This window comes from Rissa tridactyla, chromosome 5 (assembly GCF_028500815.1).
Source record: "Rissa tridactyla isolate bRisTri1 chromosome 5, bRisTri1.patW.cur.20221130, whole genome shotgun sequence".
Lineage (NCBI taxonomy): Eukaryota > Metazoa > Chordata > Aves > Charadriiformes > Laridae > Rissa > Rissa tridactyla.
In genome coordinates this window covers 59,866,372-59,893,064 of record NC_071470.1, presented here as the reverse complement: position 1 = coordinate 59,893,064, position 26,693 = coordinate 59,866,372, and the positions used below count along the sequence as shown (strand labels likewise).

The 26,693-nt window shown below is 41.5% G+C and overlaps 1 protein-coding gene across 18 annotated transcripts in view; it reads right to left on the bottom strand.

The window, feature by feature from the left end:
- EPHA5 (EPH receptor A5) overlaps positions 1 to 26,693 on the bottom strand; it is a 267,350-nt gene that overhangs the window by 163,450 nt on the left and 77,207 nt on the right. For 16 of the 18 annotated variants that reach the window (XM_054202301.1, XM_054202310.1, XM_054202302.1 and 13 more), the window contains exon 2: positions 19,914 to 19,978. The exons of 1 other annotated variant lie outside the window; for it this stretch is intronic. In XM_054202301.1, coding sequence (XP_054058276.1) covers positions 19,914 to 19,978 — 65 coding nt within the window. Of the gene's footprint in view, positions 1 to 3,449; positions 3,467 to 19,913; positions 19,979 to 26,693 lie in introns of those variants that run through there. One more of the 18 variants, XM_054202309.1, reaches the window with a different exon arrangement.

Here is a 26,693-nt window from a genome sequence, read left to right as displayed (position 1 = left end):
AGACTGTTTGTTATTGATCTCCAGTAACTCACTCACTCTCTTTAGCAGCCATTAAAGGTAGTGTGGAAATTTCAAGCCTCTTCCCTAATTCCACACACCTTAGCACTGCTGAAAGAGAAAGGAGGCATTTAGTAAAATCCTAGTTGTTTTAAGAGGGGAACGGCACTTAAGAGCATTAAGCAAAGGGGTTCCTAAAACCTACCTGGCACCTTCCTAGCAGGACTCCTCCCTCCAAGGACTGTGCAACCTGCCTCTGTTCCCACTGCCTATCTCACAGGCTCCCTGATACAAGAAGTCTCATCCTCTCATCCTCTCCCATTTCATTTTCCACCCCACCACATGGAGCTCTGCAACATATACATGTTAACTCAGGTATCTGCTGGCACAATAATGTAAAATTGGAGAAGAACTTATCCATTTTCATGTGTTTTTTTTTTTTCTTTTGGAGAAAGGCAAGCCTGGCACAGATCTCAGGTCCCTGGCATTGAATGTGCGGAAGATCTGTGCTACCCCACACGTTTTGCCCACAGACAGAGGAGGGTAATTTTACTCCCAAACCCAGCATGAACACATGCTGGTGCAGAGAAGAGCATGGTGTGGGGCTATGCAATCCCTATGCCAAATTAGAAGGGGAGACCTGCTACCCTTCCAGAAGGGCAGACCAGCCCAGCGTTCAGCTCTGTGCTATTTATCCTGCCTTTCATCCTGGTAATATTTGTGCAGTCTTTTCGATTTCCTTTTATGCAGCTGATATTAAGACCTAGCTGCCAATCAATAGCCTCCAGCTCAGCTCCCACACACATTCCCTCCCGCTACTCAACTTCATCTCGCAACCTGCTCCTTCCCTCCCTTTGCTGCTCTCCTCCCATGACAAAACCCAAAAACTTGGATTTTGGGCTGTTTGGGTCTGTTTGGTTTTTTTTCAGCTGCCTGCCAGCTTTCCACCTGCTATTATATCACAAAGTTAAAACAAGTCAGAAGCAGGCTCTTCTCTGCACCGTTTCAATGACTTCAGTGAGGTCACATAAGGCTAAATCTCCAGTGAAAGCCAGGCAGAGCACTTACACATCTGTTTTTTTTCTGCACTGCAGAAGGTTTTGCAGGGCTGTGCTAGCTGTAAAATACGGCTGACTCTGTCACCACCTTGCCTGTTGCAAAACACTGCTTACAGACACGCCAGTCCCAAAATTCAATTATTTCAAAGCCTGCCACCAATACTGCCGCTTTTATCCACACGCCCTGCAATGCACAGCATTGTTCAGATTTTCAGCTCTGGAGCCGCATGATTAAAGCGGAGTCTTTGCTTTTGCTGGGGGTGTTTCAGTCTTCATTAAAAGAAAAAGGGGTTTGCTTGCTCAAAGAACAAGAACAGAAAAACAGAAAGTACCCAAAAGTCACCTTATTCATAGCCCCTTGTAAAGTGATGCTGACCTCAGGATTGGCAGGAGCAAAACAGTTGTTTTGAACGCTGGTATTGGCAAGAGGTATATGTACAACCTCGATGACCTACCAATCGTGGCAGAATCCACCAGCACCTGATGGAGCACATGGGAAGCCTGGTCCCCTCTCACAGGGAGGGACAATGATCCAAAACCACTCTCAAGCAGAAGAAAAAAACGCAGTAACCTGACACAATGCTGCAAGTTTGCAAGTCTGCTCTTCCCAATGGAGGAGCAGTGCCAGTAGCAGAGCAGAGACATGGCAAGCAGCTCAAGATCTACAGGATAAGCGGTGCCCACTACCTGCCACCTCCAGCCAGAACAGATGGCAAAACTGCTTTACCCAGCTCTCTTCCACCACTGCCAGGTCACTGGATCCTGTTTTAAACAGAGCTCTCAGGCAAAAGTTTTTAAGCATTTGTGCCAGCCTGACTACTTTACAGGCTTATAGTTCAAATTCTGCTTTGGGGCAGGATGTTTTGCTCACCGGCACAGCCCCCCAGCAGTCCCCCTCCTTTCCAACCAGACAGTGGAAAGGACACCAACCATGTGACTTCTTCCAGTAAACCACAAACTTGAAATAAAAATAATCAAGAAACCAATGCAATTCCTGTACTTGGATCAAGTTAGGAAAGGAGGGGAGGGGAGCCAAAAAAAACCCCAAAAAACCCCAAGCAGTAAAGGGGGAAAACAGTGATTCTGACAGCCTCCCAAGTCATGTGTTTACCATCTTCTCTTCCTGAATTTAAGCAAAATAAAGTAGAGGGCAGGGAAAAAAAGAAAATAACATGAAAACTGTTTTAGAGGAACCCAAACTATTCCTTTCAACCTCAAACACAATTTTATTTTTTTTTTTTAATTTCAGCTACCAAAACAAAAAACCCAAAAACTTACTACTTCTACAGGCAAACTTTTATTTTCTAATATCAACTACTACTTTTATAATGAAAAAGGTGAAGAGATTACTACATAGGCTCAGCCTGTTTTTTGAGGCTTTGGAGCTCATTTCAAGGGCAGGAGTCAGCGTCAAAAGGAAACTGCAGTGAGTTTAATACAAACAATATTCGGCCCAGTGTTTATTAAAACCTTTAAATACTAGAAGCAGTTGAAACCACCTGGGATCTTACCACTTCCATGCATCTGATACTCCCCCCACCCGAGGCTCAAGCCTCATTTGGATGGCCATTTTACAACCGAGACATTTATACATACAGACATATATTCCTACTGTCAGAAGTTACTACTCAAGCAAAAAACATAATGGATAACAGACACAGAGGATAGAGAGGATCTGATTAATCTCCCTACTCAGGCAGAAATCTGGTATAATGAAATAAATTTTAAAAGCTGAGTTTCCAAAGAAGGAACTTAACATTTTCTGGTGGTTTGGCACATTCCCCTCAATTTGTTCAACTAGAAAAAAAGCAAACCAACAAATAAGAATACCACAACTTTGGGGCTACACTTCTCATTTTACTACTGGATTGCAGTTTTTCTGCTGTTTCTTATAATGCCACTCTATTCTGGCCCCTAAACTGCACAGTCTGGTTAACACACAGCCCAGGAATATCCTGAAGTTAATTATCTGAAGTAAACGCGAGTTTCCTCACTCATTACAGAAGACTTCCCAGCCAGAAGCTAAGGATCATTTTTCATAAACTAAAACATAAGTAGGGGAAGTAAATTGCAAAGAGGTATGAACCAGAAGTTTAAAGCATCTTTTTGAGACATGTCACATCTGACTAGTGAACTTTTTTCTCCATCTCTACATGAATCACTCACATATTCCCTGCTATCCCACACGTGACACTTGCCTAGCAGAAAGCAGACTTACAAAGTCACTTCCATTACCATCCGACCACCCACCCCCCCAAAAAAAATAGAACAAAGAGCTGATTCTCACTGCAGCAACAGCCAGACACGTGCTTCTAAATGACCTCTTTCAATATGTGGGCAGCAAAGGTGTTAAGAGGAGAAAAAGGACCTTACTCCACATTAAAGGTTACTCACCACTGCATCAAGATTTAACAACGCTCAATTTCACTCGATGCCAAGGTTTTATGTACTGCTTTGCACTGTGGCAGAGGGCAGGAGAGGGATTAGTGAAGATGGGGGAGCGATTAATGTTTCATCTCCACTATAAGGCAGAACTACACTGGAAATGAGTTGGGTGAATGTTCACAGCACCATGATGCTCCATCCCAACTCCATTGCTGCCAGTTGTGCGCTCCAATATTCAGAATGACTCATCAGAACCGATCAGCTTGAAAAAAAAAATATGGAATTTTTAAAAGTAAGAACTTAGGCACCTGGGTGGATACTTCTGCATTTTACAGTGTTTTGTATCTTTTCAATTCTGCTCTGGTCAAGCTTTCAAAGTCCTGTGCACAATCAGGACTGCTAGAAATCCTCCTCCTCCACTAAGTAACACCAAGTAAGTTTTCCACACAGTCATACTGCTCAGAGCTGAGGGAAAACACCAAATAGGAAAAACACATGCTGAAACTGTGAAACTAAGCATGACTGCTCCTCACAAGTGCTAGATGTGAAGACGTATCAGAGGTCATTTACACGGAGAACTGCATAATCATCAGCTCCTATTGTTTAAATATTTAAATTTGCTTCTTGAACAATTCGTCAATATCCTTTTATATTTGTAGTATGCATGTAAAGTTTGCACCCATGCCTTCTATTTCTGCAGCAGGTTGTGCAGGAGACTGTAAAACAGTCAGTAAAAAAGACAGTAAAACTCCCTTGGTGTAACATAATGCAAAAGTTTTGACAAGTCCTGGATTACTCTGCACTACTGACAAGATGAGAAACAACACAGATTTCTGTAAAGCTGAGATAGCATCTTAAAACGCAAGCATTAATTTGCTAGTCCCACCCAAGCCTGTAAGAAAGAAGAGCAATTAAAACCTTTAAAATTATTTGCAGTACATGCTTATGATGAAATATATCTGTTCAGAAACCTGCACGATTCAAGCTGTTGAAAAATGAAAAAATGTCAGAACAAAGTCATCTAGACTTTTCAGTGCTGCACACCAAGACGCAATGGAAAAAAAATGAAAATGAGACAGAAGTTTTGCTCAGACTTTGATCATTTGCATGATCAATGAAAGATGTCAGGACCAGAATCCAAATGGAAGGAGAACCCAGCTGGAGGTTAGCACAACTGAAATGAAAAGGAGCATCAACCCCTCTCCAGCATGCCTAATCAGAGCCTGCTCTGACCCCTTCCCAGAACAAAGCAATGTGTTATTTGCAAACTCCACCTCCCTCCCCCCAATTTTATTTTATTTTTTTTTAATAAAAAGAGCTCTGAAATTCTCTGTACATCTGTATTAAAACATCCATTTCAAACCAACCACAGTCCAGCAACTGAGGATAAGACAACAGAGATGAGCATGAAAGAGGCAATGAGAAAACACAATACCATTAAATCATTTTTCACTGCTTAATGTAGCACTCATTGCAGAACAATTTAACAAATGCCATAACAAACCATGTTGACACCACGCACTTTAACACTGGAAGACTGGCAGAGCCAGATTTTTCCGAAGGACAGTATGACACACATTTTAGGTTTATAACCAAATCCTTGGAGTTTCAAAGCTTTTGGGACACTGTTCACGTTAATCGTCATCTGAAGATACCAAGAGGTTCACAGAACAATTTTTAAAAGCAGAAAGAAAGGAAGTTTTCCCTGTTAATTTAATGTTGTCCTAATATTTAAATAAATCAAAATTTATTTGGGGCTTCTAACTGCTTACTACAATTGGAATAACACAAAGCACTTGGCTTATTTTTAATGCCTACAGCGGTGAAAAAGTGCAAAAACTAAACTAAATCCTTAATCTTTTTCATTGTCAAAAGAGAAAAAATACTTGACCAAAAAGTGCATTTAATGACAATAGAACAGACGAAACTTCTTGGTTTTCTAATATTTCAGGCAAAGTGATACAATTATCCATGTGCTGCGCTGGCAAAGCCTAACCTCTCAGGCATGCACCAAATTTGGACTAGATTACAGACAGCCCATACACCATATCAGACCCTCCAGCAAATGCATTATTTTGCCCCTGCTCCCTGGTCTCTAATCTATCCAAAGCTTTTCAGAGATAATATTATGTTCATGGCTGAGGTCTTGACAACTGCACCCATAAATCAATTTTAAATCTTGCATTAATCATCTTTTTGTAATCAGTGGCTATTCAGCACAAATTTACATCTCATTTCTGTTGGCCAAACAGCCACATTAGAGCTTTGAAGCTTATTCAGGCTTAAATGATTATATTCCCCTAATAAACACTGGAGTCCTCTCCGTCCGGCCACCGTGAGCTGAATTAATGACAAGCCGCGGCAGGAGGGGCCATCCGATGTCAGCCTTGTGTGATGCTACAAGCAGGAGTCCCCACACCAAACAGATTTTTTTTGCATTTCCAACACACTCAGACAGACGACAGGAGAAGGCTGCTCTGTCTGCGCAGACCCTCTTATGGGAAGTGGCATGCACAGCAGGCACATACACCATGCCATGTATTGCCCCTCCTCCTAACAGCTCCATTTGCCACCTCTTGAATACATGAGGTTGCCAGTAAGAAAACCAAAACCCAGATTTTCTGACTCCCTACACACTTAGAACCTTACAAGTGTCACCAAAACCAAAGCAAGCTATTGAAGCTGAACCCTGTAGAAAATCCACTTTTCCCATTTATCAGACAGCTTTGTTCACAGCACCACCAAATTGGGTCTTAGCACACTTTTCTTTGATCACCTCAGAATTAGGCATTACATTTTTAATATCCAACTACGATTTTTCCCTGGTTTTTGGGTTGCTCTCACTGCTTTGCATGACAAAGACTATCACTTACGCAGGATTACAGTAAGCAGCTAAAACATTATCAGTTCGTGGCAGATTTTGCATGTTCTTGCATGCAATCCCTATAGTGAAGCAATCCATCCTGATTGAACAAAGAATAATTATTTAATTAAAGATCCTTGACAGGCCTACATTATTAAACCAACATAAAAAGCCTCACATTGATTGTATATTCACTTTCAGTTAAGGTCTGAATCAGTATGCTAAGATCTAAAAATGAATGAACAGAATGAGTTTATTATGACTGTTGTTAGAATGAGTTTATTATGACTGTTGTTATGTACTTACCCACTGTAGGTGATAAATTATACATGTGGATGCTTGTTATGCTTATTCCACAACATAATGCAACTTTTAGTTACTTTTTATTTCATGGTATTTAATTCCCACAGCATCAGGCTTACTTTACTATTTAAATATGGCAGCAGAATTACAAGGATGTAAATCTGTCAGACAGAGATGCAACCCGGACCTTGATGTTTCTTTAGATCTGGAATTGAAGAAAAATGGATTCGTTCATTTGTTTATGATGGATTTCCTATATCCTAACCACCTCAGAAAAGACACATTTCTGGAGAGGTTCCATACTTCATAGGCTATTTTTCCTCACCTGCAACCTCCTGTACTTCATGCTTTCTTCCAGCACCTGACAACCACTAAAGAATCCATTGAACATCAACATGCTATGGGGCTAGGAAAGCAGCCCAGGGCCACTCAGAAAACCACAAGCAAGGACCTCCCTTGGACTTGCGTATGGAAGAGACACTTTGACAGCAAGCCCATCGCTGAATGCAAGCTTCACTCAGTTTTGTACAGCTTATGGACATAACACAGCTGAATTGCAGTAACAGCATTTTACAGCTAGGCATCCTTGTCTGTGGCCTGAATTTCTGGTAAAAAAAAAGCTTTAAATATTCTCCAGGAGTCCCCAGGAGGAAGGGCACTACTCGGCACAGAAACTACAGATGATTATTTATCCATCTCTATTCTAGGCCTTACACTCACTCTACAAAATGATTGACCACTTCACACAAACATGAAATTACAAACCCAGTTTCATCATTATTTAGTAGTTAAACCATGAAATCAATCCCCTTTCAAGCTTTGTCTCTCCAGCTTCAGACTCCTTCAGTGAAACTGGATGCATGTTTCACAAAGTGTTGAAGTTTGAAAGGAAAAGGATGAATGAATGCACTTTAAAAGATAAATTAAAAGTACAATTCTCAGAGGAAGAACTAATTAGCATAGGAAACAGCACTTCCACAAGTTATGTGGTTAATTGACATCGTTCTTCTTACCAAAACACATACCCACTGGAACTTAGACAGCTGAAGAAATGGCACCCTGATTTTGAAATGCTGCCCCCATAGCGCATAATACCTAAAGCTTTCTAATAATGTGTGCTCTCACCTATAAATTATTGTGCACAAAAAAACCCACAAACAAAACTTAAAACAGCAAGCAGTGAAAGACATTTCATACTAAGCAAACGAATAAGCCATTTAGGGGAAGAACACAAAAAACCTGTTGTTGCATCTCCACAGCTTCCCCTGGTCCTGGGTGTGAGTCACATAGGACCAGCCCTAAAGAACTCTACCACTCGTATACACAGAAGGGGAGTTTTCGTATTTGTGTGGACTGAAGCAGTCAGAGACAGGCCATCCAAGCACATAGGTGATTTCACTGTGTTCTTCTCCGCTCAGGGATGCGGAGCCCTGAGATGTTTTGCATTTGGCTTTGCAGGCTTGAAGCCTTTACTTGCACTAAAGCTGATGCTGAGCCAGGACTGAACCCTACCTTTCCTCAGGCTTTAGAAGGCTGCAGGGTTATATTTCCCCCTGTAAGAGGAACCTGTCTTCCCAACAGAGACGATGTAAACAATGCACTCGTGCAGTAGCATATCCATCTCCCATGGATTCCCAGTACCAAATAGCCAAGCACCCAGGTCAACGGATGGCAGAGGCTTCAGCACAGCTCTAGCACACAGTTTCAGGTCATAGATACATTTGGCACTGTACCCCAACTCCTCCCTGCCACACCATCCAGCTGAGCAGCCACTAAGATTCCCCCTTCACTTCTGCATGGCTTCCATCACAAAGGACGATTTTCTTCTCCTGGTGATCCATTTGCCTCACAGAGCAAACAAAAAGATAATGTAACGCTTTACTAAGACCACCTCCAGAAAGCCACTTTCATTTCAAATGGCAACACTTCAGCTAGGACAAATTGTGAAAATCCCAGAAAGAAGAGTCCACAGCTACTTGAGAGATCAAAAACCTACTTTACCGCACAAAAATCTGTAAAAAAAAAAAATTAAAAGAAGGTTGGGATGTGGCTAACCTGCTTGTAGCTTTTATTTGCCTGAAATAGGCTGTGGGGAGGAGAAACAGAGATAGTTTTGTCTTACAACAAGGACAGCTTGCTGTTGGCACAAGCTACAAAGGGATATGGTGGACTTGCCATAAGAGGAAGACCAAAAAGAAGAAATCCCTCTCCAGAAGAGGCACTGTAGGTCAAATCAAGGTTACAGACCTGCTGCAAGGACCCCTGAACAAGTTTTTTTACACTGTACATACCACAGGAGAGTCAACAGCTCCACTGGCCTTAAATTCTATGAAGCTACACCACCATTACCTTCAGCTCACACATTCACAAATCTGCTCTTATTTTTCAGTAACAAGAACTAGCAAATACTATAACATTGTGCTTTTCTTCAATCACTTGTTTTACTCCACCAGCAAGGAAACTACAACTCAGTAAGAAACAGCATGTCTAGAATGTCAATGATTTGCAATTAACATATTTGAACAGCGGGGAGTTGCCCAACTTTCTTTCTTAATATCATTTTGATTACTTAAGTATTTACTGTAATATGGGAGAAAACTAGTTCATCTCTCAGATTTAAAACTGTGCAGAGCAGAGAAGAAAGGAAATTTGCCAAGTAATAGCTTTGGTCACAGCATTGTGTGTGAAAAATATTTTTTCACTGTTTTCTCTCTTTCTTGCTTTATTTTTGAACAGACAAAACAAAGGTTAGAAAAAAGGAAGGGAACGTTCTGTTTTTTAAAGGCAACAATCTATGTTAGGCTCATTCCCAGTTCAAGAAAACACAGGACACCTGTGGCACTAGCACCTATTTTGAGCCTCAGTTGCTTGCTTTATCCTTGATCAATGGGGGACACTACGTGGTCTTCCAGCAGGGACAGATGCACCAGGGAATTCATCTGGGAAAAGCCCCTTGCATACAAAAAAGCTCAACACAGATTCTGGCTTCTGACAAAGACCCTCTGCAACACCTAGAGAGATGCACAGGGACTTCTTCGCATCCAGCTTCAGCGAGGTCTGCCTCTGCAAACAGCAGTTCTGGGGGTAAACACCCCAGGTTAGCACTGGAGGAGCTAACGCTGCAAGCAGAAAACCCCAGGAGTAGTGCTGTGCTCAGAAGGGGCAGGGAAGAGAGAAGTCTAAAAGGTTTACCTGGGCCAGAGGCATCATACAAAACAGCTTTGCAGACACCGAGCCAGGGCTGCTTAAGATTCTCTGCTTTCTGTCCAACACCTTCACAGCAAAAGCCTTTTACAAACATTATACGGGGAGCATCGTAACCAAATCCCCTGGGGGATAAAGACATTTGCCAGTTCAATACACTTACAGAGCTCTGAGAAACAGGCTCTGCCAGACTTAGTTACTGTGACTCCAAAGGACACAGTAGGTCCTGCCTATCTGTACAGCCTGTCCACATCCAGACCACCCCTCCGAGTTAAGTATACCAGACTCTGAATAAGCAGCGTTTAGAAACTGAATATACAGGGCTTGGGCAGCTGAGCTTACAGCCTGCGTAATCAGCACAGATATTCAATTAACATTAAAATTAATAAGTAGGACAACAACCAAATATGCTGATGGGTTTTGATTATCTCAGTCTGGGTATTTATCAGAATTACTCTGACACATTTGAGTCACCGGACTCTGGCCAACAAGCACAAATCGCTTCTGAGCCCACTGCAGTTTCCTTTGCACATCATGACATCCAACATCAGGAAAAGACAAGTGCTGCACAAAAAAGGACATGGATATCTGTAACTGTGCAAAAAGGTTTGATTTGGTCTGAAATCTGTTTCCAAGTCAACTATTCCTTTCATTCCTGTGCAGCAGCTGTACTCTGCCTCACTGTAATTCGGCAGCAGAGCGACTACAGCCACTGCTTTAGCAGGGAGGCACCAACCTGCTCCATCACCCACCCCATGTATCTGACAAGACATCTATAGTGATTGCCAACTAGCAATTCTTTTCTAAAACGTCATCATTTTTAGGTTGATTTTCACAGCGCTTCAACTGAAATCATCAGGTCTTTGCTCAACTATTATATTAATCAATATGCATATTTTTAAGGATGTAAAATAAACTCCAGAATTAGCAGCGACATAAAAAGCAGATATACTGCCATTGAAGTTAACTACACAGGAACGTTCAGTCTGGCATCAAAATAAAGCAAACGCTAAACCAGAAGGAGATTGTGTAATGAAGTGACTTTATCTCACAGGATTATACTTGTGGTTACGACTAATTGTGTAGTCTAGAAGGATTTGCGACAAACTGAATAATCTCGCATTATTGTAATGATCTGTAATCACAACACTGGCAACGATTTACGGGCTTACTATACATTTGCATTGCAATCAACTAAAACAGTCAGTGCATGCCCTACAATTTGCAACCGTGCTTAAAATTACGTTTTGCAAGGAGCTCCAGCAGCTGCCCAGTCAAACAGATTGGAAGTCTGAAACCAAGGCAAAGCTCTCAAGTGTGAATCTTCCCAATTTTTGGAAAAAAAAAAATAAAAATAAAGCCAAAATAAAACAAAACTGAACATCCCCAAGGCTTTTGAACAGAAGACCAAAGGCCACATTTTTGCTGTCCTCTACTGTTGCCTGAACCAGGAACAAGCAATGCTGAGTAGACATCATACAAAGCAGAAGTTATTTTGGTGGCCCTCAGCTTCAAGTGAGAAACTTCAGGAATTATCCCCAGGCTCCAGCAGGAAACCAGAAGAATCACACCATCAGGGATATATATAATGAAAGCAGTGGCCTAGCACTTGATGGAGTAAACACCAAAGAGAAATACAGAAGAATACACAAGTTAAATGTTTATCAGAGCATTTTGGCAAGAATGAGGTATCTAATAATACCTCTCTTCTTGGAAAGCAGCAAAAAGAGGCAAATCAAGGGCTGTGCTGGGGGTGTTTCAGCCTGGTCTGGCAGATGCAGTTTTTAGAAAGCCATCAGCCACCTCTACTCCTCACCACCACCCCGCCCTTCCTGGGGGATTATTCATGGATTATTAATCCTTCCTGGATTATTTCATACCATGAACATCACATTCTATATAAATTAGAAAGTTTGTTGCGCAGTCACTCTCGCCCTTGATGGTGGTGGTCCAGAGAACTCCTTGCCCCAGTGCTGGACCCCTGAGCCCTTCCCTTCCTCCCAAAGCCATAGCGCTCGCAGTGTCCGACATTTGCTGTCCACGGCTGGGAGTGCACAGCTTCCTGCTGATAGAATTGGCTGAGTATCATCCTTGTATATCTTATATTATTATAGGGATGAATAGTGGTTCTTTATTATTATTGTTAATTATTTATTCTTATCCTGCTAAATCTATTTATATTTCAACCCTTGTGTTTCCTTGCTTTCCCCGATTCCCCTTTCCGGATGGGGAGGGGTCATTGGGTGATAGAATAATAGTCTAAACAACAATAAATTGTTATGGGTTTTCTCAAACCATAACAACATGGAAAAAAAAAATTGCTTTCTCCCCTAAATGCTCACAACTCCCCACAGGATGGCGGGGTCTTTATTTTTTTGAGGGGTTTTGAGTGAGGTTATTTTTCCCTAAACCCTCTAACCAGGTGGAGAAGCAGAAGCCACTGTTCAGCCCATGGTGTACAATTGGTCACGGTGGCTTGGCAGCATACAATGTCACAGCAGTAACACAGAGATCACGGATAGCCAGGTGTCACCCACGTTCCCTTCAACAGCATTTCATCGTAGTGGGAAGAGCCTAAAAGCTGGTGAAAGGAGCTACCACTTTTCTTCGGAGAAGAATTAACACACAACCCCTGAACAGATGCGTTTGTATCCAGATGTAGTCCTGGTACTTAATCTCTGATCTGTTTTGACATGGTATTTTCAATATTAAAACCAACAGACCTCATGATTTCTGCCTGCTTTAGTCAAACACACTAAATCATACAGCTCAGCATGCTTTTCCCCCCCCTAAATGAACACATCTTAAGATAAAGTAAGACTATAAAACCAAAGTATTTTGAGGCAAAAAGAGCTTCCAACTAAAATACTGGCATTTTTTTCACTAGCCAAAAACCCAGTCGCACCCTGCCCTTTCATACGCGCACATAGCGTTAAACAACCGAAAAACACCCTGTCCCTGTGACAGGGACAAGCACACAGAGAACATGATGCTGCCATTTTCAGCCTCTGAAAATCCTCAACCCTTCCCATTCATAACTTGAAAAATGGATGAAGTTTGTTCTAACAGTCCTAGATGTTCAGCTGCTGAACAATTTCTTGAATAGCCACATATGAGGATTTTGCAGTAAAACAGACGTCAACCAAAAAGCTCTCCTTACTGGTTTTAAACTAGGTGATCAATCTTCAAAAAAGCCCTCTAATTTTTATTGTCTTCATTCACTGTGCAATACACAAAGCAACCACTGGTCATAAAGACAAAAAAGCAGCTCCATTTTAACACTATTTTCAGGAATTTTGCATTTAAAATTTTCTCCTTTTAGACAAATCTACCATGTGTTTTCCTTTCTGAAGTTAGCGTTCATTTTATTTTACTTTTTTTGAGCTGGCTTTCCTGAACGAGTAACATGAAAAGAAAATTAACTTTCCTCGATTATAAGAATACTAAATATGAATTTAGTCACCCAAATAAGCCATTAACCCGAATAAAAACAAATGTTGTCAAATGGGGCAAGAGCAAGACCAGTACATTTCAAGTCTTACAAACGGATTATGCAATTAAGTGATAAGGGATCCACTGATACATACATTTTGCGTATGAAGCAGTAAGTAACATACTACAAAAATTCATCAACATAAGCTATAAAATCCTAATGCATGTTTTATAAACCCTGGGCTGTATGCATTCTGTAATGGTAATACTTTATTCTGCAGTTTCAGTTTCTCCATGACAGCACTACATATACACATTTTAATTGTACGGTTTCTAACTGTTGGATACCAATATTTCTGAAATTGGCACAAAAGTAACACAGAAAACAATGGTTTTAGAAGATAAAGCTCTTAAAAGCTCTTTTATCCCCAAACATAATTCCTAGACGCTAAAGATAAAAAGGACTTTTTAGCGTGAAAGGAGATTACTGTTTGCCCAACGAGCCTGTGCGGAGGAACCTAATGCTGACAACTCTATTTACGAAACAATATACTGAAGGATCAGCCTTCATTTTTTTTCTATGGTGGATTTTCAAGACCAGGATAGTAATATGTTATTCCAGTAATACAGCTCTAGCCAAGCTAAAGATTTGCTTTATTCTTAATCTTACTAGTATTAATTTATTTTAGAGTACCTTAGAATACTCTAGGCATTTTAGCTCTCCTTTAATAAGACCTATGCCTCACCAGATGCTGCTCCCAAATAAAGGCTTGATTCATGTCAACAGCATACAAACCAAAGGGCAGCTAGCTGAGAGTCCAGGACAACATGTTTAAAAGCACTCTCAAATGGAGTGAGAAGATTTAACTTCAGATGGGAAAGAAGATATGAGAAAGGACATGAATAAAGTGTTGAGGCTATTCAGTGAGAACTGTTGTCTAGCATGAGGTGCTGTGGTTTAAAAGCAGCTACATACCATTGCTAATCTGTTGCAGGCATCAGAGGAGCAGATCTTAAATACAGGGTGTTGAATGAGTAATGGTGATGTGGTTTTTAGCAAGGCAAGATAAAAAAAAAAAAAGAAAAAAGAAAAAAAGAGAGAGAGAGCTCAGAGAGAACAAAACCAGATCTCACCCTAGACAGTCAGGACAAGCTTTCAGACAGCAGGGCTTATGTTGTAGGGCTGGAAAAGACCAAAACACATCACCTGGTTTGTTCCTCCAGAAGAGATGACCTCTACTTGTCCATAGTAACAGAGATGATGTTTTGACCTGCTGTCAGAGACCTCCTGTGAAAGAAACCCCACATCTGCCCCAAAGATGCACCAGTAGAAAGTCCTTTCCATCACGTTTAACCTGAATCAGCTTAGCTGAAAGAAATCCTGGTTTTTTTGTCCTACCCGTTACCATTGTGGACAAAAAGTTATTCCTTTCTTCTCTGCATCTCTCAAGGTGGTTGCGGGCCAGTCCAATACTCTATGCTACACCCAACTCCATCGGCCTTACCACACAAGACACACACATCCCTTGCAGAGCTGATGCCTTTAGATTTTGATTGATATATTCAAGTTCTGTGACACAAATGCAGCTCTACAAGCACTGGCAAGGCCACCAACTCACCATGGAAATCCACCAATTTGAACAGTAGTCAGCTGGCCGAATTCCACTCCCATTAACTCCAGCATCTTCAGTCTCATTCTGGAGCTTTCAGAGTTTGAAATGTAAACTCAGCACTGCTTTAAAACACAGTTTAGTTCAATTATCACAAGGGTCCTGCACAACTGCATTATTAACTCCTGGTGTCTTTTGAGACCCAAAGCCCAAGCTTTTTTGTTATAATTATGCTATACAATATGAGCATGCGTGAATCACTGTCACACTAAAACAGGCAGGATAACCAAAAGAAAACACATCATCATGGCCCCATGGGATATGAGCAAAAATGACCACGTAAGCACATGAAGAACCAGGGAGTGGTTCATGGTTCACAGAGGACAGAAGTTTACATATATACAGATACTGCATTTTACCTAAAGGAATCTTAGCGAAAAACAAACCCCCCACATAGTTCAACTCTGTTGAACTCAATATCATCTCACAAATTATTACTGTAAAATTCCTTTATTCTGCATATAACAGAAAATTTTAAGTGCCGCTTTGGTTTGGATTACTCAGTTTACTTAGATGTGCACTATGTTTCTCACTAACCTGTGTATGCACAAAAGCACGTACATATAAACAAAGCAGTCAAATTGCAGGTTTTTAAGGTGTCATTAATATGTTTTTTTCACCTACTCATGTATTACTTATTTCTATCATGCTCCCTGCTGCAATATGAACTGCATTCTTGCCATGTTAGCATATCCCCCTGATTCCTCTTCTATACTGGTCACAGCCGAGCAGCAGCATTTGCAGGAAAAAACCACAGGCTGCCAAAAGTACTGCCCTGAAAATGCCAATTATAATCACAGCTACATGACACAGCTCAATGGTGCCAAGAATCCTCCTTCTCCTTTCACTACCCCCTATCCCTCCCCCTTTATTTTATTTCTATCCCCCAGGGCAAACACCGCCTCCAATACAGAATTCCTGTATAAAATCTCTATCTGAACTAAGATCGACAGAGAGCAACATGAATCTATTCACAAACCATGCTGAGTAATCTAAATCACTGTTATTTTTAACTTCAAAGAGGCACCCTAGTGTACCTGTCCTCAAAGGACTGAGCCAAAAATGATGCTCACAAAAAAAAAAGAAATAAAAAAAAAAAATCAAACTCACCAATGTCCTACATAAATGAAAAGCAACTTGCAGAATCAATCTGACTAAATTTAGCCCCCATCTTTTGGTATTTGGCCTTATTAACCAACAAAAGCAGGAGCAATTGCTTTCCCTCTCACCATTCACGTGCAACAAATCATCTAGCTCTCTTATTTTTTGCAATGAATAAAGAATTATTAATACCTCCACATGACCAGGTTCCTTAATACATGTTTATTTTCCTGTCTGAGCCTAAGAAAGAGCCCCAGCACATGGAGCTGTGCAATGAGCCACAGCACACAGCCAGCACCCCAAGAACTACAGAGGCTTTCCTGCTCTATGCTACAGGAAGGTCAGGGAAATCAATGGGAGGTAGAGGAGATGGGAGAGGACCCGTTACACAAAAGCAAAGCAGGTGTTTGGTGCTCCCATTTGGACAGAAAAAGAATACTTCTGACCTGTAAAGAAATAAGTTTTAAAATTAACCCTGAAAGGAGGGAGGGTCTGAAACAAGTAAATCAACGCTATTACAGCCACTGAAACAAAAATCAGATATAATCGCTGAATAAATCAAGACAGCTAAAAGAAAGCATTTATTTTAATCAGCAGCTTTTGCAATTATCTGGATATTGTTAAAAGGGCCTATGTTTTTACTTGGCCAGACCAAAAAAGACTGAACAGCATAAGTTTACAGGGGGCTCTTTGTAGCTTCTCCTCCTGGTATGGCTTTGCAGGGAGTCAAAATGCATCACGCAGAGTCTCCTGCCAAATTATGGCAGAAGAGGAGGCAAAATACAGCCTACAAACACTGCCTGACCCCAGCTATTTATCTCACAGCACTTACCATCATTCCTGCTTCTGTGAGCTTCCATATGATAAAAATGTATGTTTAGCACAGGCAAGCGCAGGCAGTTTCTGTAGGTCAGAGCTAGCTGGTGCCAAAGCCATATATAATGCACACATATATCTCTGATGTGCCCAGTTTGGGTAATCCTAAGTAGCATGCCAGGAAGAAGTCTGAAGGTAAGAGACTCGCAGGCCTTGCAGACCTGCTGTACAAGCATAGGCTTTCATAAAAAAAAACCAAACCCTGACTCATTTTATTGGTGTGCTTGGAAGAATTCCTACTACACAAGAGGGACCAAACTTTTCTGATATAGCCTCTGGTAATTCCAGTAACCTCCTTCAGGTTGAAGTAACTTATATAAGCTACAAAGCAAAGTCCAAGTTGCCCCTTCAGCATGTAGTAACAGGATCAATTCCTGACCTGAGCTGTGATAGGGGCAGCATTTCCATGCTGACCACTCTCCACTGGCAGGGAGAAGGTCCCTTTTCTCAGATCTATGGCCATGCAGACCTCACAAGGACTTTGCTCACACTCTAGCAGATATAACTGCAGGTTTAAGAGACAACTGCACTACTGCTGCAAGCTGCTGAACCTGCACAGCCAGGGAAGGCCTCCTGGGGCAGCTGGGAAGCCACGCTACCAGGATTCATTATTTACTTTGAGGGTGCCAGAGCACTGGAACGCAGTGCCCAGAGAGGCTGTGGAGTCTCCAGAGATATTTAAAACCCACCTGGATGCGTTCCTGTCCAACCCACTCTAGGTGAACCTGCTTTGGCAGGGGGCTTGGACTAGATGATCTCCAGAGGTCCCTTCCAACCCCTACTGTTCTGTGAATCTGTGAAGATGGGGATTTTTCTTACCTTCTACATGCACAAGGAAAATGAAGGCCAGCCAGCCTGCAAGGCTACTGGACGCTACCAAAACTTGTACCAAATAAGCACCTAACTAGACAAAGGTCTGCAGAGGCAACCCTTGGCTAAAGTGCTCCTCTCCTTTGCCCTAAAACCCATTACTCACTAGATGAGCTGGTGCACACTGTTTAGCAGTAGACCAAGGTCTCATCTTGTAACTTGGATGAGACTACCTCAAGAAGGATAGCTTACGTATCTCTGATCTCAATTAAAGCTCCCTCCTTTTCCAAATTCGAATACTTGAAATATTTATACAAGGTAGATCTTTTAAAAAAATTAAGCAAACAGAGTATGACTACAGCATAGCTGATTGCAAAGCAGTTAAGGGGGTTAGAGAAGTAAGTCTGGAAAGACTTTTTTCAGTACTTGGAAAATAATGCAAATATATTAGGCCAAGAAAGAGACAACTGGGCTAACCTCATGAATTTTTATGATATCCCATGAAAACAAAGAAGATTAAGAGGAGATTTATGGAAATTCAAAAACCAACTGCCTGATTCACTTTTTATTTGTGGAAGTTAATTTAAGGAAAAAAATCCTCCCTTTTGAGGGAGTAACCATTAATTTGGCATTCATGAGTGCACTTCCAGGTGCTGTTTGGAAACTGAGCTTGTAAATATAGAAAGGTTTCTCTAAATGCAACTGAGGTTTATGCATAGTATATTTAGCTTTTCATTTACTCATCTACACATGCAGACCCAGGTATCTTCTCAACTCTTCAGGCCTAGTTATTTCTTTACTGATATTCCTGTAAGGACGTTGGAATATACAGCAACTGTGCTTTATACCATAGAAAAAGTACCCAGAGGTGTTCAAAAAGGAGAAATCTTCCATTGAGAAGTGGACACTGGGATCCCTACGGTGTGCCATGGCACCAACACACTGCTCTGCCAGCATGTCTGGCACTGGTTATTCAGATGCCCACACACTCAAGGGCAGCAAGTTTAGTCTTTGTCTTTAAATCAATAGAGAAAAAAAACATTGTTATAAACTCTGACCACAACTTGAACTGAGTTGAACTGAGTTAAGGATAAACTCAGCTCCCCGTGTAGCTTTTACATCCCTGCCATAACCCACGTCTGCAACCATACCGCTCGTCTGAGTGAGACTGCCATTTCTACAACCTTTCATCTACACCAAATATATGGAAAGCCAGATTTTAATTCACTGTGTAATATATATGTGCAGGGTTGGCTGCATTTTATATAAATATTGCCACCATTTTTATGACAATCAAACTGGAATCCAAGACAATTCTGCAGCCCATTTCAGCTGGTGACAAACTCTGAAATAACACATTCCTGAGAGTTGCTCTGTTCGAGAGCTCAGTCGTGCAGCATTTCTATCGTGGGATGCTTTCTCACCTCACACAGTGCTCACAGCTCCTGGGAGCCGAGAGGAATACTCAGTGCCCTGCAGAAGTCAACTTTTCGAGATGGTACCGAAGCTCTGCTACAGTACAGCACTGAGGGTGCCCCAGCCAAACCAAAGACCTAAAGTCTCAGCAATGACTGCTCGCAAAATGCAGTCAAGCCAAGCACACACACTGGAGGGTATTATTAATGCATCTAAACTCCATCACTTATTTCAGGTATCAAATTAGGAGGCCAGGTTCTTTCAATTCTCAGTATAGTTAATGGTAGGGGACAGAGGCTCTTCAAGGTGCTTAAAACTCAGCTCCTGTTCCAGTATCATCAGCTCCCAGAATTTTATCATAAGTCTGAAAAGTATTTCTGAACAGTCCTGTTCATTTAAAGCTAACAGTAGCCTCTCAGATGCTGTGTTTCAGAAGAAAACTTCCAGAAAGTTGTGTTGTACACTTACCTCAAGGGCTCAAGAAAAGAACCGGAATTTATAATTTAAAAAAAATTTAAATAACCTCATTGATTTTTTTTTTTGGTGAGGAGAGGAATGAGGGGGCTGACTCATGACTTTTTTTTTTTTTTAATGCTTGTGGCTGGCTCTACTGCATAAATAAATCAATTCCCTAGCCACATCGCTCCATTTTTCCAGTCACAGCTTGTTGTTTTATTTATTTTTTTTCCCTCCATTGCCGACAAATCACTCCAGGGAGTTTTTAAACCCAGTAGTCTACTTTCCGAATGGAAACGGTTAGGGTAATTTGTGAGAAAGCAAACAACAACAAAGACTTACCCCATTTTTTGGGTAGGCTATCCATCCTAGATCCCCCATTACTGTGCGAGAGTCCAGTAAATTCACTGAAAATAAGAGAAAAAGCTGTTAAGGAACATGGATGGATTACAAACATCAGAAAATACTTCAAGGTTTGGGTGGCTATGGTAAACAGGCTGTTTATAATTAGCCAAGGAAGTTGTATTTTTGTAAAGCAGAATAACAATGCAATAACTCCTCTAACAATGAGGTCATACACTGGAAACAATTCTATATATGCATTACTTTATTCCTTTGAGATCTGCCACTGAAACTTAAGTTGCAAATGCACTAAACTTAATTCTGTAAGATCTAGATCCTTCGTGGTCTTAGGACCCGGTCTTTTGGAGGGAATAAATACATAATGCACACTGTGTGTTTATGTGTATATGCAAGACATACAGTACATAGGTATACACATACATTCACAAACATCTCTGTGTCTTCTAAGGTGACTTATGTTTTTAGCATAATCAGGCCTTTAAGACAAACATAGAAGAAGAAACAACATGCAGAGTTTCCTGATTATCATGAATTCAATTTTTAAAGTATTTTATGTGCAAGTATTACTGTTAACAGGGATCTATTCTTTTCTCCCTCTTCCATATTTTCCCCAAGTCTTTGACAATTTCATTGTAAGATATCCAAGTGATCTTTTTTTCCACACACACACACAAATGTGGAGTAGCTGGGTGAAGTCACATAAGCAATCAACAATTTACATTAAACAGCAAAATAAATATTCCCAAGCTTATAACATTTTTTCCCCTCATATTACCCAAAACACTGAGTAAAAATCGTGAAGTCATTAAATCCATGCACGCTTAACTCAACTAAGAAAAATTACAGCAGCTTCTGGTGCTGAGCTTTCACCTCCTGTACCCAGGGCTTTAAATCTCCAAGTTAAAAGCTTGTCTCTGAATCAACAGCTGTCATCCAGCAATTTCAACCCAGGAGGAATTTTCTACTGCTTTAAAAGCACACAATTTCCTTCTCTTTGGATTACAATACTTGCTTCTCACAGTTTATTTGTCTGCTTAATACTTCACTTTTTGTACTCATGTCACTCCTGAAAAGGAAGCGATTTCACTGGGTTTTCAATTCCTGATCTCTACCCTACGTGCTCTTTAAAAATCCCACTGGAAGTTTTCACAGTTGGACTTTCAAGACTTTCCAGACGTTCCAGCCCATGATCTAGCCCAAGAACAGGCTCGAAACAGGTGGAGGCAGCTTTGTGCTCATTCCTTTAGTGTCAACCGTGTCAGTTCTTCAATATTGCTAGAGGTTGCATGCACAGATACAAAGGATATGAGTATCATAACCCTCACCCCCTATTACTCGTATCAGGCCAATTTGCTGCCTCCACACAGCCAAATATACCCGTGCAAACACCTATGAAGCACACAGACCCTTCCTTACACCAGCCCAGGTCACCCCACTGCAGGGCACTGCAGACAAAATTAAAGATGCTGCTTACTGAGTACCTCAGGTATCAGGATTACACTATTTACAGAGCCATAGTAAGAAAACCCAAAAGTAAACTATACTAAAATGTATGCTCCTTTAAAAAAAACAAAGAAGATTAAATACCCGATTTAGTTTAAAAAACAAATTTCTCTGAGTCAGTTTGATCTTAATCATTGTACTGTATTGAACACTGATGACTGTAGTCCCTTGTACACAAAAACGCCCAAAACACAAATATACAATGTTGAGGTAGAAAGAAACCAAAAGTAATCAATTCTCAGCTCTGGCACCAAACGCTTATCTTAAAAAAGATTGTTCTATCCAGATATTTTCACAATGTATGCAAGTATTAATGCTGCACACTACCATACAGCACATAGATGTTCTGCCTGGTCAAGTATTTTTTTGTGATGTTGAGCAAAAACATTTGGTAGCTCAGGGTTTTCATGCCCAGATTGCTTTCTCCTGCCAAAACAGAAAACAGTTGGGAGCTGGCAACGCTACCGAGCTACAGGACATTTGGTGGAAGCAGTACTCAAGAGTCTACACTGAACTGCATCCACAGTAAGTAAACATACAATTAGGTGGCTTTCCACCCCACAGCCTAAGCAAAATAAAAGTGCTGCTATCATCTACCATCAGATATGTCACCCTGTGATGGGCAGCCTTCCTCCTCCTGAAGTCTGCAGGTAAAATGCTCATTAAGGCCTCCTGCTCCAGCTGAAGCCAAACACCAGCGCCCAAGTGCTCCTGAACCACACTGCATTTTCTTTTTAATGGAATAAAAAGGGCGATCTTAAAATATACTTTAAAATAGGACACACATAAACAACACGTCGCATATTATAACCGCATACTATTTTAAAAAGCAAGAGAAGGGAGTGCAGTTGCCAAAATGGCAGGTTTACCCAAATTCCTTTTATTACAATCACTGTAATTAAACTGTGCAGAACAATATATTCCTGTCTTAAGTTGCAATAGATGCAAAACAAGTATTGATCTACATTGTACAACTTAATTAAAACTTGTCCTGGAGATCCTACTAATGAATGTAATTAGATAGCGTGTTTGATGCCACAAACTTCTTCATGACATGCTAATTAAGGGAAAAAGCAGAAAAAGTGCTTTTATTCAAACATCAGATCATAAAAAGAACATGATACAACTAAATATTGTATTATCTTTCTATCAATGACAATTTTTAAATTGCTGTTATTAACTTCAATTTCAAAATAATTTTCTGCATATGAAAAGATAATACAACCCATTCAACTCTAACTCAAGTCAGTGGGAATTTTCCTACTGGTGAGTCAGCCAGCAGAGCTGAATACTAAATCTCCAGTTAGAAAAGCCTCAATTCCTCTCTTATTTTAGTAGAATTCTGCAAAATAAATAGAGGATGAGATACACCTTTTGACAGTTGCTGCACAATAACCCAAAATTCACATGCCAGGAAGACAATAGCTACAAGTGACTTTTAAGTTCCCCCTGTGCCTGGGCTGCTCTGGAGACCAGAAGGGCTCCCGGACCAGCTCAGACGGCTCCAGAGGGCTGCTAAGGCACAGCAAACTCTCCAGCTACCCTGTAGGCTTCTGCCCAGGACTGCTTTCACAGTATGTCTTCTCAAATACTGCACTGTGTTGATCTGCTCTGAGCAATAGATTTAAGCCAGTAGTAATTCTAAATTGCCTGCAAGGATGGAAACATTTTGCTTTGAGAATCACCAAAATACTGGTATAAACACAAATTACCACTGCTCCACCTAGATACGTTATCTGCATCTTCCCCATCACCGCCGTACCCAGTCACTCCCAGTATATCTGTCCTTTACTTGCATCATCGCCAGGTCCCAAGCCCGCAACAATTCTGCCTCGAACCAGGCCAGAGCCCCAGCATCCCTTCTCCAAGGGACTGTCTACATCAACAATGTGGCCCAGCTGCAGGAGGTCCCCACACAGGGTGACAGTGCTACCAGCGCTTTCAGGACGCTCTCTCAGGCAGCCTTCCCATCCTGCACTGCTGGAGAGGCCACCAGCGCATGGTCCCACTAAACAATTCCATATGGGCTCAGCACCACCTCTCTTCCCACCACCTTCCATCCGGTAGGAACATCATTTTTGCTGAAATGCTTTCATCAGAGAAACTGCAGATTGGCCAGGTTGGGAAAGAAACAGTGGGCAAACAGCAGGTAAGGTATGTACCTGCAACAAGGAAGAAACCATTTTGGCAGAGACTTCAGAGATGGGCTGCCATCAACCCAAACAGATGCTTCCATAACTCACCACGTGGCTACTTGGGGAGCGACGAAGCTTTTTTGCACCTGAATAAAAAACCCTGAAACTATCTCTGGTTCGACCCACAGCAAGACAGAGAAAGAGACCAGACGTCTATTCCAGAGCAGCAGAACCAGTTCCTCCCCATCCAACCTGTGACGACCATCAATGTGCATTTGGCCATGGCTGTCTAATAACCAACTAACCCAAACACTCAGGTCACAGAAGGAAATAAGTCAGGAAAGCCTCCAACTATGGTTCTTAAGGCTTCCATACTTCAGGAGGTCTAGTGCCAGCTCCTGTATAGCTTGTGCCTCCTAGACCAGCCCCAAATGCTGTAGATACTCCACAGGCATAACCCAGAGCTGTACTGAGCAGGTCTTGGGATGCAGGAGAGCTTACCCCACTGAAGACATCTCTCCAGAAATCGCTAGCAACTATGCTTGGCCCATAACTTTTAAAAGCCTACAAAACAACAAAACTCATTTATTCCCACTTCCTTTCTCCTCAGCACCAGTCAGCTATGTCTCAACGAATGAGCAAGAAACCTCAGAGGCCATAAGCATACTCTTAGCACCTGTATCTTTGCCAGCAAACTTGGAAGAGACGCATACATACATTCAAAAATGTTTTCTGCTCATCTCCGCCATCAGTGCATCCATCCCACAAGCCCTAATTATTTCTAATGCTCAGTCAAGGGGAACAAAAAACCACACAGATCTATATCATCATTAACTTCCATGCCTTCAGGGTAGGATAAATGATGATTAAGTCTAAAGTCATACCATAGCCTTTTTTTTTTTTTTTCCTTTTTTAATACAGAATAATAGCCGGGGGAATTTGCATACACTCTTGTTCTCAGACAGGCTAGTTCCTACGGGTGAGCAATCAAGGTAGAATAAAACCAGAAGTGATCTAAACCTTTGCCCTGAACTCTAGCTGGTGAATTAATAGTGTGTTTTCACTCAGGAATCTCTGACAAGGAGACTGGATATAGCTTTTTACTCAAATGGCCCTGTCACATTCACACAGACGGCATTTAGCAGCTTCACTATGGCTACACAGGGATTGTGGCTGGAAGGAAGCACAACAAATGCCAGGGCTGATGGCATTCAACATTGCTGCCCACACAGCGGAGCACCCCATCTGACACAGACACCCAAAACAGTGCCATGTAGCAGCATTAGCTTGCCCAGGCAAAAGCAGGACAGGTCTGTCATGATGGTACAGTGCCTGAAATAGAAGTCACTGACCCGTGGATTTTTTTGGTCACTCCACTGAAACGAGATGGCTCCTCTGGCTCTGGTCTGGAGCAGGATCAGCTGGAACAGCTTCATTTTCTTTACTCCAATTTCAAATGGAGGAAAAAAAACCAAGCTGAAAAAAACAAAAATCCCCCCAGAACAGGCTAAAACACTGAGCACTTCTGATCCTACCAGCCACACATCCTCTTGCCATTTCAGCACCTAAGGATCTTCCAGAAAAACCTTCACTGTTCATACCAGGGTAAAGTCTCTGCAGGCATACTGAACACCGAACTCTTCTGGGTTGCCATGGTCTTTGAGCTGATTCCCCATAAATGCTTATACACTGGAGTAGTCCTGCTCTTCAGCAGCACCATGTGCAAGCTAAGGCTTACCATGGGGCATGCTCTACCAAACTTTATCCTGACAAATAGCTCTAGAATGGGAAAAATGGTCAGGATAGCAAAAGCTGATTGAGTTTATGCCATGAAGCTGTAAAGCCATATGAATCTTTTTTTTTTTTTATTTCACTGAAATACACCTAAAGCAGAAGGAAAAGAATATCCTCTTTGACCAAATCAATACCCCGTAACTACAGTTTCCATTACAAAGCAAACAGGAGTAAAGAAACCTTCCTTAAAGCCTGCCTAAGTATTTCAAAACACCACATGATTTCTAAAGTAGCACATTTTTAAGCAATTAACATTTGAGTCAAAATGTTTTGTTTTAAACAACTGAAGCAAAACTCTGCGTTAATACACTTGTTATGAATTGAACAGGAATCTGTACATTGTTTTAGGTAACCTAAATCTGAACTCCCACATGAAAAAAAAAAAGGTGTGAATGAAGTGCTCCTACATCCTCCTGCAGCTCCTGGCCCCCTTTGCACAGCACTCCACAGGACGTAGCCACCCATGGAAGGGTCAGAGCCTACAGCAAGGTAGCCCCAGCTCTGACCCAACACTCATAGCTTGTGGGAGGCAGCTACATTTAAAATAGTTGTGAGAACCCTCTCATGGGAGTACTCACACACTGCCAATTAAGCGTGAGGTGAAACACTCTGCTGGATGGGGGTCAAGGTACACGACAAGATGCGATAGCAGCGCTTTGCGCCAAGCCCTCATTGGGAGGTCTCCTGAATAGCATCACAGGCTTTCCACCAAGCTTCACGCCTCTGCTCTCCTCCTCTTTCCCAAGGCAGGGGGTATAGCTGCCAAAGACATCATCATTAATGGAGCCGGTCTCTCCTTACCCTGCATACCTCCCCATCCTTCCTCCTGTGCTCCCGGAGTTCACATCACTACCAAGACACACTGACTGCAGAGGACTCTTCATCATCATGAGTCAAAGTTTTCCTGCTTCATAAATCTTCGCTGGTTTTATTGCAGTATTGTTGCCATTCATTCTCCAACTGTTTTCCCTGTTGTGCCAAGTATTTCTTCAAAAAGTATAAATCCAAGGCACTCCAACAAGTGACAGTCAAAAATAATCCAAGAAAGCAAAAACAAATGAAAAAAATAAACTCTTGAAAGAAATCAAAGTCATCAGGGAGCAGATGTTTTGTATTAATTAGCTACACTGAGTTGGGACAAAAAACACACAGGCAAGAACCTTGGAAACATTTCCATCAGTGGAAACCAGCTACAGCGGAGTGCAAGCTGTAGCAGTACCTATTATTTATAGCCCACTGGAGGAAGAAAATACACACTACTTAATGAACTCACAAACTAATATTAACTGCAGATTTATATTTTATTACGTTGGCTTCATTCTGCTCT